Source organism: Callionymus lyra, chromosome 10 (genome assembly GCF_982586985.1).
Source record: "Callionymus lyra chromosome 10, fCalLyr1.hap1.1, whole genome shotgun sequence".
NCBI classification, from domain to species: Eukaryota; Metazoa; Chordata; class Actinopteri; order Syngnathiformes; family Callionymidae; genus Callionymus; species Callionymus lyra.
The window spans coordinates 87423-101527 of record NC_141827.1 but is presented as its reverse complement, the minus strand read 5'-3'; the positions used below and the strand labels follow the sequence as shown (position 1 = coordinate 101527).

General features: G+C 39.2%; 1 protein-coding gene across 1 annotated transcript in view; it reads left to right on the top strand.

The window, feature by feature from the left end:
• Positions 1–14105, top strand: part of LOC148069836 (contactin-4-like) — a 118539-nt gene that overhangs the window by 46688 nt on the left and 57746 nt on the right. Inside the window, exon 5 of the mRNA XM_087801558.1 lies at positions 6705–6800. Within this exon, the coding sequence (XP_087657684.1) occupies positions 6705–6800 (96 nt within the window). The remainder of the gene's footprint in view (positions 1–6704; positions 6801–14105) is intronic.

Sequence of the window (14105 nt, the reverse complement as noted above, 5' to 3'; positions counted from 1 at the left end):
TCAGCGGGACGGGCTGCTCAACTATGATAAGTCGTGTTGGCATTTAGAAAGCTCACATGTCGGAGATGTGATCATCATCTAATCCGCAGCATTGTTTGTACTGCCGGCCCAGGTTTGGAATAATTGATGCTAATGGATGTGGACGGGACATCACTTCCTCTTGTTCCAGCGCCATTAATCATGCAAGTCGACTCCTTTCTTTGGAAATTACACAAGCTTTTGTGTCGGAAACATTAGCGTCTAATCTGAGAGGAGCTTTAATTTCCAGGGGCTTCCATGTGCAGCCTTTCAAGCCCCTGGAAATAATGCAATATGCTGTTTGTGAAGCTTCTCGCCGGCAAACTGTGCTTTTATGCTTCACTTTTGAACCCGAAGTGAGCCTGGGCACAGCTGTGATCGCCGCTAAAAAAAGAGTGTTTTGAGTCATTTCATGTGAAGCCAACGGACGCATCGCCTCGCTCACCATGTCTGTGGATCTTCTTCCCAAACAAAGCTCCTCGGACATTTTGGTTGAGGGTGAAGGGTGGAGGGTGAAGGGTGAAGGGTTGAGGGTCCCGGGCCAGGGGTGGAGAGGCTTTGACGACCAGTGCAGATGCTTTCAGCTCAGTGACACTGCTGCCATCAGTAGCTCTGCTGAAGGAGACACTTGACAAATCACAACGGCTTTGATCTTCCTAAAAAAACAAGCACCGAAAACTACTTTTTTGGAACAAACTGTCTCCCTTTGATGCCACATGTTCTTTTATCTAACCTTCCGTCGAGCTTTCAAATCACACTCAGTGGGAGTTCCAAAGAAAGACATTGGATTATTTAACCAAACACAAAAAAGCTGAATTTCAACATCATTTTGAGCCTCTTTGAAAGCGAGCGGACACGGATGCGTCACAATCGTGGATGAACTGACAAGAAAGAAATACATTCACAGTGACGACCATCAGCCTTTTCTTTAGTTAGTAAAGATGAAGAAGTAAAAACATCAAATCATACTTGAATTAAATACAATTCAGATCTTTAGGCAACTAAGGGCCTCTTTTTCACTTATAGAGGTTTGAACTCAATGTTAACTTTTTTTTTCTTTTAATTTTGAAACATCATGAATCATGAAGTAAGTTTCTGTGATCAGTCTGTGAGTCATGTGACCAACAAACTGCTCTTTAGCTGTGGCTCAATGTTTGAAGTAGAATATTGCATTTATTACAAATGTTTCTCCTTCATAATGATATATAATGATATATACATATACATATACATTATACATATATATGTATAATATAATAATATTTCCTTAAAATTCGGAAACACTAAATTGATTAGATCAATCAGCAATTGAAATATAAAACATTATCAATATCAATCCATATTTGCTAAAATGATATTTTGTGAGCACAGTGATGCAAAGTACAATTTTAGTGATTTCTTTAAAAATTGTGCCGTTTACAAAAGCATCAATTATTGTTGTATCAAACTAATTATAATGTAAAATGTGTTTTTCAATCAAATCAAAAATACTTAACAGATGCTTCTTCGAACACATTTTTATTTCCACGTGTCTTCATTTGTTCATGTCATGAAGGAAATGTTTCTCAGGTAAATAAAAAAGGTTCAAAATTGGAATAAAGTCTGCGAGTAAATGTGGCTCGTGAAAGATAATTTGTCAGACCATCTGTGGACTGAACTCAGACGCAAAATTATTCTGGTTCAATGACAGACTCTGTGTTTTTGTAGGGAAGAGAAAATAGAAATTACAACATGAATCAAATCATGTGAATTTAAACTTTGAATAATAGTTACAGCAGATAATAATTCACAGAAAATCAGGAGCATCCACTTAAAAAAACATGTTAAATAGTAAATTGGCTCTTTTAATGATTTAAAACTAATGGCTACATTTATAAAATACACATGTTTACATTTTTGAATTAAATTCCTTCCCCTCCAAAAATTAACAAAAAAAATATATATATATATCTTAAACTCTCTTCTTTTTGCCTGGTATCTTGATCACTAATATTTCTCATCCATCATGTCCTTGTCACTCATGTTTCTTTTCTTCCCCTCGCTTTAAAGATCAACCAATAATGAACTGAACTCTCCTGACATGAAGTCAATGTAGAAATCTTCCTCATAACGACTTTTTTGAACTTATTACTTTATAAAGTTGCTCTGAAATCTGGACGAACGAGAGGTTACAAGAGTCCATGATGATGTAATAATGTCTTCAATCCTCCAGCTGTAATCACACTTTGTTTATACAAAGATTCCCTTGGAGGTGGATACGATCGATGACATGCTGTGACAAACCTCACAACAACACACTGATGATATAATAGAGTCACACATCACAACAACACACACACTGATACAATAGAGTCACACATCACAACAACACACTCTGATGATACAATAGAGTCACACATCACAACAACACACACACTGATACAATAGAGTCACATCACAACAACACACACACACTGATGATACAATAAAGTCACACATCACAACAACACACTGATGATACAATAGAGTCACACATCACAACAACACACTCTGATGATACAATAGAGTCACACATCACAACAACACACTGATGATACAATAGAGTCACACATCACAACAACACACACACACTGATGATACAATAGAGTCACACATCACAACAACACACACACACTGATGATACAATAGAGTCACACATCACAACAACAACACACACACTGATGATACAATAGAGTCACGCATCACAACAACACACTGATGATACAATAGAGTCACACATCACAACAACACACACACACTGATGATACAATAGAGTCACACATCACAACAACACACACTGATGATACAATAGAGTCACACACACACACACACACACTGATGATACAATAGAGTCACACACACACACACACACACACTGATGATTCAATAGAGTCACGTGTGTGTCATTTATTTCACTCACCAGAGCAGCTGCACAAAAATGCAGGTGTTTGAAGAATCTGTTAAAACTATTTCTTGTCAAGAATGACGTCTAATAAATCTGCACTTCAGTCTTTATGGAAACATTTCCGACTCTTATGAGAACAAAAGTCAACTGAAAACTCACCACGTTGACTGTTTTCCTCGTTGTATTTTACTCATAGTTTTTACTCTCCATCAATGTGTGCGTTTGTGCTCAGTCGGTGCTGAGTGATAGCAACAGAGCAGCAACAATTCTTGTTGTGACACACATCAGTCGACTGACACCAGACTTCTTTGTTTGTGAATGTGAGGAACCAACATGTCCTGCTGATGCTTCTTCTCTCCTTTTAAACAGTTGGTTCACTGAGGACACTTTTAGAAGCTTTTATTCTTTCACCTTCAATGTTCATTTGTACATTTACATAAGCAGACTTTCCTTCGACACTTTCTCTCCCATTATAATGTTTGTATTATGTTTTGTTACAAGTTTTGTAAATTTCATAAAAAAAACGTTGTCTTTTTACCTCCAAATATTTTTTTATTTCTCGATAAAATGTCAAAGTAATTGTGTCTTAAAGTTTTAAAAGTGCATCATTAATTACGTTTGTCTTACAGTTACTGTTATTTATGTGTGAAACATATACAATACAACATGAAATATGTTTTTTAAGTCTATATCCATCTATATGCATTATATGTATATATATATATATATATATATATATATATATATTTATTTCCGAAACAAAAAATTCCATCTACCGCAAAGTGATTTTCCTGAATTTGCCTGAGATGTTGAGATTGGGTTCCATGAGCAGAGAAAAAAGGGGAAAGTTTTTGTGGAAAAGTTTGACGACAAAGATTTGTGATGTACGATGTATCTGCTCGTAGTACTATTGACCATCGATCTAGTAACGCAACAGAATTACGAAAGGGCTGGAATTTACTGACATTAAATTCCTCTTAATGTTTCCGTCACAGTGAGTCCTTCAGTATTTTATCACATGAGCAACTTCAAATCATTAAGAAAATACACATGAATTAAACCAAGATTGTATTTTCAGGAAAAGCTAGTCGTTTAAACGTCCAACAGCTGTATTGAGCAATAAATAAATGCAATTAATTGACTTGTCGTTGACGTGACACGTAATAACTGACCTCATGGTCGTCTCCATAAATCACTGAGACAATCATTTCACATCAGGATCACTCGGAGCCGAACTAATCACTGACCTCATTTGTAAAGTCCATTGGTTGCAGGTTTGCGGCGACAGGTCCTGCACTCTGGTGGTCGTGGACGGACCATATGTGTCGCCTTAAAAATAAAGGTCAATAAAGATTAATTTGCCCAAATTGAAGTTCATTTATAGGCACAATTCAGCAATGACATCATTCTTTGAGAAAATCTACGTTCAAAAGAGCTTTAAAGGCCAATTTTCAACACGGCAAAAACAGAGAGTTTAGCGCTGATGTCGCAGTCGAGTTAATCTTCAGCATATTTGACAATAAAAGAACTCGACTTGACTTGAACAGTTGAATCTTGCTTGAGTGAAGTGACCAGCAGAGTGAACCGACACCGGCTCGTACGACCAGAATCTTCTTCGGGAGATTGTGGTGGAAAATGAAAGGTAACGTGATCACACTCGCGGCTATTACACTCTCTCATGTGTGAAACCTATTCCTGCTCCGCGACACCACCGTGATCGCCGCCTATATTATCACATGTCGCTATTAATTCAAACATTTCTTCATGGATTGCATTTAGGCTCACGCTGGGACCTCGACTCGTGCAATTACCAGAGTCGGCAACAATCCCAGCATCGTTTTTGTAAATCAGGCCAAGTGTATGTGCGAAGAATGTGACCAATTAATCTTGTTTATGGTAGAATTTCAATCGTATGGAAGATGAATTTCAACGCTGAGACGCTTCCACTCTTTGATGCGTCACATCAAGAGCAGGCGAGCGACTATAACCTCTCAGGTTGAACATGAAGCTACAGATGATTACGGCTCATCATAGCAAGTCATTTTGCACACGTGGTAACGGATACTTTATTAACCGATACAACAATAACTCTGGCCTTTGTTAATGTTTCATCCATTATTAATGGATTCATGTTGTACCAAAACTGTGACAATTCTACAACAGAAATACAGGAATAAACAATCTCGGTAACTTTTGGACATTTTTCCACGGAGATGTGGAAATATTTGGTCTTTGTGAAAAGGTTAATTTCATTTGTTAATTCGGATCAGTTTCGTTATTTGTTCACTGGGTGGCGCAGCTTTTTTCAGTAATGAGCGTCAAGTGTGTTTTTATTAAAGCACAGGTTTGGATCTGGTTTGGGCGACGTGGATATTATTTTGTATTCATATTTATAGGAATGTATTCAGAAAGTATTTCATTTATTGTAAAATACACACTTAAAGACCTTTAATTATTGCCTAGAACACGTTTGGATCCCCTTGACATTGGACCAAAACTAATGTAGAAAGATTGACACAAGACACAACTCGCTCCATGTGGACTGTTCCAGAAATGGGAAAGTTGTCCTAAATGACATAAAAGTGTTTAATTTATATAAACAATGACATTGAAACATGCATAGGAGTGTTAGTAAGTAACCATAGTGAATCGTAGCTTCAGACGTACAAACACCATCGTAAAAATAAAAAGATATAAAAGTTAGTGCGGCTTGTGCGTCGATAAATTGATTCATGGATATTGTAGTTTTATTTAGAAAATAAAATAGGAACTGGTGGAATAAAGAGGTCAATGTTCATTCTTTAATGGAAGTATTTGCTCCTCATTGATAAAGGCCTGATTTGTCTTAATCTAAATGTTTGTTCCCAATAAAATTCATTCAATTTAATTGAAAGTGTCTTATAAAAAAGTTATCTCAAGACACTTTACAGTTTAAGACTATAGTGGAGAAATACAATATCAACATCAACAAATATTTAATTGTTGCCACTGTATTCAATTACAGCCTTTATCTTTAAAATGGCTTAATAACTTCTACTTAACACTTATCCGAACCATCACAAATTATTCCTTTTTAATTTGACTTATTTATTGTATTGAAAAAAATAAAAAAGAGGACATTCGATTTAATTTGGAATCATTTTTTTCAATCGGAATATTTAGGAAAATAATCACAGATTGTTTTTCAATAATCTGATGCATGTCCAGTTTTAAATATGTTCTGGTTCATCTACACAGTCCATGATTCGGAAGTTTGTCGTCCTTCTTTTGGCCAAACACAATGTGTAGCTGTTTTAAAACAGAACCTCAGGTTCAGAGCACACTCTTGTCCAAAACCTTCTGCTGAAACCTTTCAATCCAAACTTTGTAAATCCTGCTGAAGCACGAGAGGTGGTGACGTGACCTCAGGCGTCGCCTCAGGCCTTCTCTCGCCTTTTGGTTTGCAAAGGAAGTTTTGTTCTCTTATCTGGTGAACCTTTGGGAACCTTTTTGTGCGAAGATGTTCAGGTTCATCAATGTTTTTCTTTGTCAAAATAACTGCCAGTGAATGTTGTGAAAATTCTCTTAAACCAGTGGGAGTTCGTTCCTCCACATCTGATGAACTGCTCTGACAGAAAAGTAGGAGTTTTGCTCGTCTATCATGAGCCTTATTTTTAAATGATGTCATGTTTCTTGATGAAACACACACTGGCCTGATGTCTGTGCAAGAACCTACCATTACATGAGTTCATACATTATTGCTCTTTTGTTTCTTCAATTCTAGACTTGGAAAACTTCAAGACCCACCGAAGAAGCTCCGTGTCGGTCCGTGAGGGTCAGGGCGTCGTCCTTCTTTGTGGTCCGCCGCCACATTCTGGAGGTAAGACAACGGTTCTGTCGTGATCCTGTAGGTGAGCGAACCAAAGCTGGTTTAAACTGCTAATTAAAAACAAGCTTGTGAGGAACAACACTGAAATGAGGTTGTAGGATTTTAAATGTTTCCCGACTGTTTGGACTGAAGCTGTTTAAGATCCAGCTGTTTCACTTCGACTAAGCCTCGCGCTGGGAATCAACACCTGCTCCGGCGTCGTCTTTTCAATCTCGGGCGGCGTGTGGTGTGATCGGTGGAGGTTGTGCCAAGCGAAGTAACATTCCTGTCAGCAGATGGTTCTGATGAAGTCCAAACTCTTGTCAAACCTCCTCATGTTTGCTGATGACATCACACATGAGGTCATGGGACCATTTATTTGAGTTTGAAATTGAGAAGCATTTTTATTTTATTGTGTTCTCTGAGAAAACTGAACTGGTTTCATTAGAGTCACAGGCACTGGATGTTGAAAAGAATGAGTCAAGCAAATCTGGTAATAGTGAAAGGAAACAGTAAAACCTTTTTTTTTACTCATAATAAGTCATTCACATATTTGCAGTCGGTTCATCTGTCTATGAACCTTGGAAGGCAAAGGGACTCACTGAGAGGAAATGCAATCACAGGCATAATAAAGAACATCTATTAATTTATCATCACCTTACTATTGATATAAGATAAAAGTCTTGTTTGTTCTTTGTGTTAATTCCTTAAATAATTACACTGACCTCTCTGTGAAGGTTTTCAGTAGTTTTGGGGTTATATGACAGACACATATTTGCTTCTATTTGACAAAAGATCTTCATGGAGATCATACTAAAGTTAATTAAGGGTTATTTGACAATATGCTGCTCATTATTAAGACTCTAAACCTAAACCTAACCCTCACTTTGCTACAGAAGTAGCATTTGCTGGGCTAGCTTGGCCACAAGCTGAGAAAAACAAACAACAACAAATGTGTGAACATATTTTAGCCCACGTTTAGTTCATCCCTAATTAAAAAGCCGATCACAGATACGTCGCCAGCTGCCTCCATTACGCCTCTACCATCGACAGCCGCTGAACGGGTCCCTCTGACTTGCACTTTGATGAAGCTGGAAGTGATTCTAATTGTTTGAAACTTGTAGAGTTTGAGTGGTTTTACCTTCAGGATCTTGGCAGGCTCAGTGGCAATCAGAGTCATTTGCAAACTCTGTGGCTGACGTGATTTGATTGCTCCAGAGTCGGAACAGTTGCTTCTCCCCAACTCTTTTCATTATCTCCTCCTTTTTTCTGCTGAGGTAATCCAATTAAGGTTGGGGTTTTAGGACCACTGGGAGTATCATTGCAGCGCCGTCAGGCTCTTCAGGCGCACGAAAAGGCCCCTCAAGACTGTCGTATCCTTGCTAATATAGAGAGCCAATAGAAGCTGTCAATTAAAACTCGGTTTCTGTGAAGAACAGCTTTCAGCTCCGGCAGAAGCCGCGATGTTGCAGGTTCAACAACAACGAGATCATTCTTCAGCGTTCATTAGTTTCGCCATATTGTTCTAGTGAAGATAAAAAAAAAGGATTGATCATTTCAAAACTTGAAAGAACAGCTCAGTAGCTCAGCTCACAGCGATGTAGTGGTTAGTTTACAACACCTCACAGCCTGGTGGGTTTGACACAACTTTGTGGAATGTGTATGAGCTTCAAGCTGCTCTGGTTTCCTTCCACAATCCAAAACACATACAGTACAGGTTTGTACGGTATTTTAAATTAGGAATAAGTGACCAGAGTTTCCTCTCAACTCTGCAGTAACATACTTCTGTGATCTTTTTTTCTTCAAGATAAAAATGATTATTTTGTAATATCTTATGGTTGACCCACCAGCACAGGAGTGGGTCGGGTCAGCTCAGCCAATCAGCAGTGTTTGCGTCGTTCGGGGGTCGTTCCTTTTAGTCAGGAAACACAAGAAATCCGTTGTAGCTACAATATCGTCTCCACTTGTGATGACGTCACTCGCTGCATATGCGAACGTCTCTTTAAAATATTGTTATGGGTTAAAGAAACGTCAACAGAACGCTTACATGATACTTTTTACCACATAAAACATTTATATTGACAAGAAGACGAGCGAGGACTAAACCATGGACGCGAGCTAACCCTTGTGAAAGCAGCTCAGACTCACAGACCACTAGCCTGAGCACAATCCACCAATAAAAAGCTGGTTCATAACCAAAGGACATTCATTCACGTAACCTGGTACAGTATCAATATATTTAAATCTTGAGTGTTCAAATTCATTCATTATTAGGGCAGTATTAGGAAAAAAACATTTGAATGAAATAGTTTGTACCTGTTTGATTGTGTAACATCAACGTAAAGTGTTTCAAGGAACAGTGATATTGTAAAATACTGCTGCCTATCGTCTTTGTTAATATTCTGGCACTTATTGTTTTTCAAAATACACTTTCTGTGCTTCTCAGCTCCAAGAGTTGAATCTACTTCTGACACTAGTCCATCGACAGATTAATCACAGTATCTGGTCGTACCTCACGTTCTACACCTTCATTCTGAAGTTTTCAGCCTCTGTTAACCTCGACATTCCTGAGACTAGAAAACACTTCCAGAGGGAACAAAACCACAATATGAGCGAATGTTTTACAAATGGGTTTGAAATAGATGAAAACATTTTCCAGAAGTTTATTTAACCACATGTTCTTTTGCAGCATTTTCAAACAGAACTTCCAAAAACAAGGTTGTTAAAGTTGTTCATTTTTGCAGCCACTGAACAATCTTCTTTCACTTGAATAAAAACAATACCGGACAGATTCAGACGACATCTGCCTTCTTTGGTCGAGAATAAAAGAGGAAAACATGTCCAGGACTCACGTATTAGGAGCACAAAACATGAAAACATAAAAACATTTCAATGTTTTTCTTAATGTAATATGTGGTTTGTTGATGGTCCCGAAAGAGTGGTATTGGTGAGTGGGTTGTCGATGTGGACCTTCAATAAGAAGATGGATGGTTGTAAGACTTCCTCTCCTTCTCCTTCTCTTTTGCATGTCATTACTTTTTAATCAAATCCTGCCCGTGGGTGGCGAACGCCAGGAGACTCGTCACATGCCTATTCAGGGCCATATGTCTGCAGACCTTCCTATGGCGCAGGGGTCCTCACTGTACGCCCAGGGCTCCGAGGGGCCTCCACCTGCCAGAGCGAGGTCTCAGAGGACACATTATGCATGGCAGCTGTCCTGCCTCTTCATGTGCGCCGTGAGCTGCTGATGCGGGAAGACGTGGCCGGAAAATAGACATGGAAGTGGCGAAGGAAGAGAAATTTCGAGGGAATCCGTCCTGCTCCTGGATCAGGTGCACATCGTGAATGGTCCATATTCATCATGAGGGAAGTGTGTAAAAGTGTGATACATATCAGCGACTCTATAGTTTAAGGCTGTGTATCTCAGGACACAGATGGGAAAAAAAACAGTCTTACACGTTAAACATACAGTAATACAGATATTTTCTTTTTTTCGTCTTTTAATTAGGCAATCGTTTTTGATTTTATTGTTTTACTTATTTCAATATCATTTATTATTATTATTAGTCGTGTTGCAGATTTGTTGATGGAGAATGTTTCCTGTTCCTGTGTCAACTGTTACTTCACGGCGATGGCGTTGCTATATGAGCATGTTTCGCTCGCCAATAACGCCACTGATTAGTCGGGGACCAAACACTGGTGCAGGATGTTGGTCCAAATCTCCAACGTCACCACAAGCGTTGAGACTGGTGAGAGCGAAGTTTGTTTGGTCTTCGTGAAGATGTTACGGGTTGGGTGGAGCGTGTCAATGTGCTTAAGTGCACCAGCACAACAAGAAAACTCTGGAAACATGTTTGGTTCTGGCGTTTTGACAATGTAAATATTGACTTGGTGGGAACACTGAATCCTTCCCAGGGTTTTACACATGGTGGTGGATCCGACTACCAGGTGACCAGAGACGGTTCCTGTTCTCCAATATGTCCACAGATTTTTGCATTTCTTTCCACTCAGGTCACACATTTTGGTTCTATAGCCGACATCACATGTGTCATGTGTCCATGTCTCTCAGCACGCCAGTCCGTCTCAGGACACACAAAGACACACAACCATTCACTAACACTCTCATACCTACAAGTTCTCAATCAACCTCTGTATGTTTTTGGACTGTGGGAGGAAACCGGAGTGTCCGGAGTAAACCCACGCAACACAGGGAGAACAAACAAACTCCACGCAGAAAGGAATCTTACCAGCAACCCTCCTGTGAGGTCACAAACCACTGCGCCACAGTACGCCCTTAATAAATAAATATTAAAGATAATACATTTTGTTGCACATGTGCCAACTGTTCCAGGAACATGTTAACAGTTCTATTGACTCACTCGACTCCTCATCCGGACACAATGTATCGTTTCTTACTCCTGAATGTCCTGCTCGATTGACTGAACCTTTAAGTCGGAGGAAACCCAATGATTGGTTCTTGCACATGAACATGGATTTTGACTGATAAACAAAAGCCATTATCTCTTCTTGTCAAGTTAATGCAGGAATATCTGAAAATTAAAGTGTGGCTGTGATTTAGTTTATGCTGCTTCATACAAGTAAGTAAGTAAGTAAGTAATATTTATTTATATAGCGCTTTTCGAGACCAGGGTCACAAAGCGCTTAAACAATCAAAACAATACTCAAAAAAGTACATACTTTAAAGATCAAGATAATACTGAGAACAACACAGGAGTTCGAGAAATTCAAGGAAAAGCCTGAACAAATAGAAACGTCTTAAGATGTTTCTTAAAGGAGTCAGTAGACTCCATCAAGAGCAAAGAGAGAGGAAGATCGTTCCAAAGCTTAGGCGCAACAGCCTGAAAAGATTTCTCTCCTCTGGTCCTGAGCCGTGTGCATGGAACCATAAGTAGATTTTGATCCACAGACCTCAGAGCCCGAGCTGGGGTGTAAGGCTGGATCAGATCAGTGATGTAAGGAGGAGCCTGACCATGAATAGATCTGAAAGTAAGAACCAGAATTTTAAAGTTGATCCTGAAAGAAACTGGAAGCCAGTGAAGAGTTTTAAGGAACGGAGAGATGTGAGTTCTTCTACTAGAGCGGGTCAGAATTCTCGCTGCAGAGTTCTGAATCAACTGCAGACGAGACGATCCTTCTTGTTAAGACATGAAAACAAACTGTTACAATAGTCCAGACGAGAAGAAACAAACGCATGGATTACAAGCTCCAGATCATGTTCCGACAACATTTTCCTAAGTTTAGAGATTTTTCTCACTTGAAGGAAACAGTTTCTGGTCAGTTTTCTGCAATGTCGAACAAGAGACATGTCTTTATCAAATACAACACCCAGGTTTCTCAGGCTCAGTTTGACAGACTGACCTAAGTCACCCAAGTACTGACTCAACCCTGGAATCTTATCATCAGGAGCAATCACCAGTGTTTCAGTTTTGTCCACATTTAGCTGTAGAGTGTTTTCACTCAGCCATTGTTTGATTTGTAGCAAACAATTGACTAAGCTGTTCAGCCTCTGGGGCTCAGTTGATCAACAGAGCAGTAGAGCTGGATGTCATCAGCAAACATGTGATAAGAAACATCTGGAAATCTCTGAATGATTTTACCGAGGGGAATCAAGTACAGCAAAAACAATAAAGGACCCAGAACAGAACCTTGAGGGACTCCACACAACAGATCTGCCGATTCAGACCTCATTTGATTGGCAGATACACTAAAACTGCGCCCAGAAAGGTAAGATGAGAACCATTCTAACACAGACCCAGACAGTCTTCATCCCTCAGTCTTCTCAGCAGGATCTGGTGATCAACTGTGTCAAAGGCTGAGGACAGATCCAAGAGAACCAGAACAGTGAATTTACCAGAGTCAGCCGACATCATGATGTCACTGGACACTTTCAATAAAGCTGTCTCCGTAGAGTGAAGTTTACGGAAGCCAGACTGAAACTTCTCATGGATGTCGCTCTGATCCAGGAACAAAGACAGCTGCTCAGATACCACCTTCTCCAAGATCTTGGACAAGAAAGGGAGCTTAGAAATAGGCCTGAAATTACTGAGGTCAGTTGGGTCTAAGCCTGGTTTTTTGAGCATAGGCTCCACAATGGCATGTTTAAATGCATTGGGAAAAACCCCTGTGGAAAGGGAGAGGTTCACCATATTGGTAACCCAGGGGCCAATTACATCAAATACTTTGATAAAAAGCCTACACGGAAGGACGTCATCTGAGCAAGAGGAGGGTTTCATCTTGTTCACTAGTGCCGAAATATCACCCAAAGATACAGCAGTGAAGGAGGACCAAGAGGAGGAGAGGGGCTCAGAGACAGTAGGGGTTCCAAACAAAGGTGGAGAGATTTTCTCTTTGATCAATTTAATTTTGTCAATGAAAAATCTCAACAATGCATTGCTGTCAGCTTCACAGAAGACAGGCCTGATTTGAGTAAACTGCATATGCAAGTGAACTGCATATGCCTTGTTTCATTTTTGAGGCAATTTGCTCTCTTAATGTGATTAGCAGATACAAATATTCACGAGTGATGAAACAACATGTCACTGTCATGCCTGCTACGATGAGCTTTCCAGCCTCTTTTTTTACCTTCAAATCTTTGACAGGCTGCAGCACTTTCTGTGCTTAGCAGGACGATTAGATTCATAATCATGTGCAAAACAGTTCAAAAAGTCTTGAGTGAGTGAAGACACAAGCATTTCACTGATGACAAGTGTGAGTGACATGCGTCTGGAAATCTCTGCTAAGCTGCTTTAAGTTCAAAGTGGTTGCTTTTTAAGTGTCTACTTGTCAGCATGTGTGGTTTAGACACAAAAATGCATTTTCATGCATGTTTGCTCCCAGAGCGTCGTGATATCAGCAATATATAGTTAGTGAGAAGCTCTGGATTAAGAGATAGAACTATAGTTAGTGAGAACCTCTGGATCAAGAGATAGAACTATAGTTAGTGAGAACCTCTGGATCAAGAGATAGGACTGTAGTTAGTGAGAACCTCTGGATCAAGAGTTAGAACTATAGTTAGTGAGAAGCTCTGGATCAAGAGATAGAACTAAAGTTAGTGAGAACCTCTGGATCAAGAGATAGAACTATAGTTAGTGAGAACCTCTGGATCAAGAGTTTTTAAGCAGAGGTTTAATTACTGCATCTTCAAAAATGTGAGGCACATGATGTCATTGATAAGTTAAGTTAAGTATGACCTGATTTCAAGGTTGTATTAGATATGCTAAGATACTTTCAAAAGATGAAATAGATAAAAGATAAACAACTTTTTTCAGAATAGTTTACTGATTTCACTCTATTCGA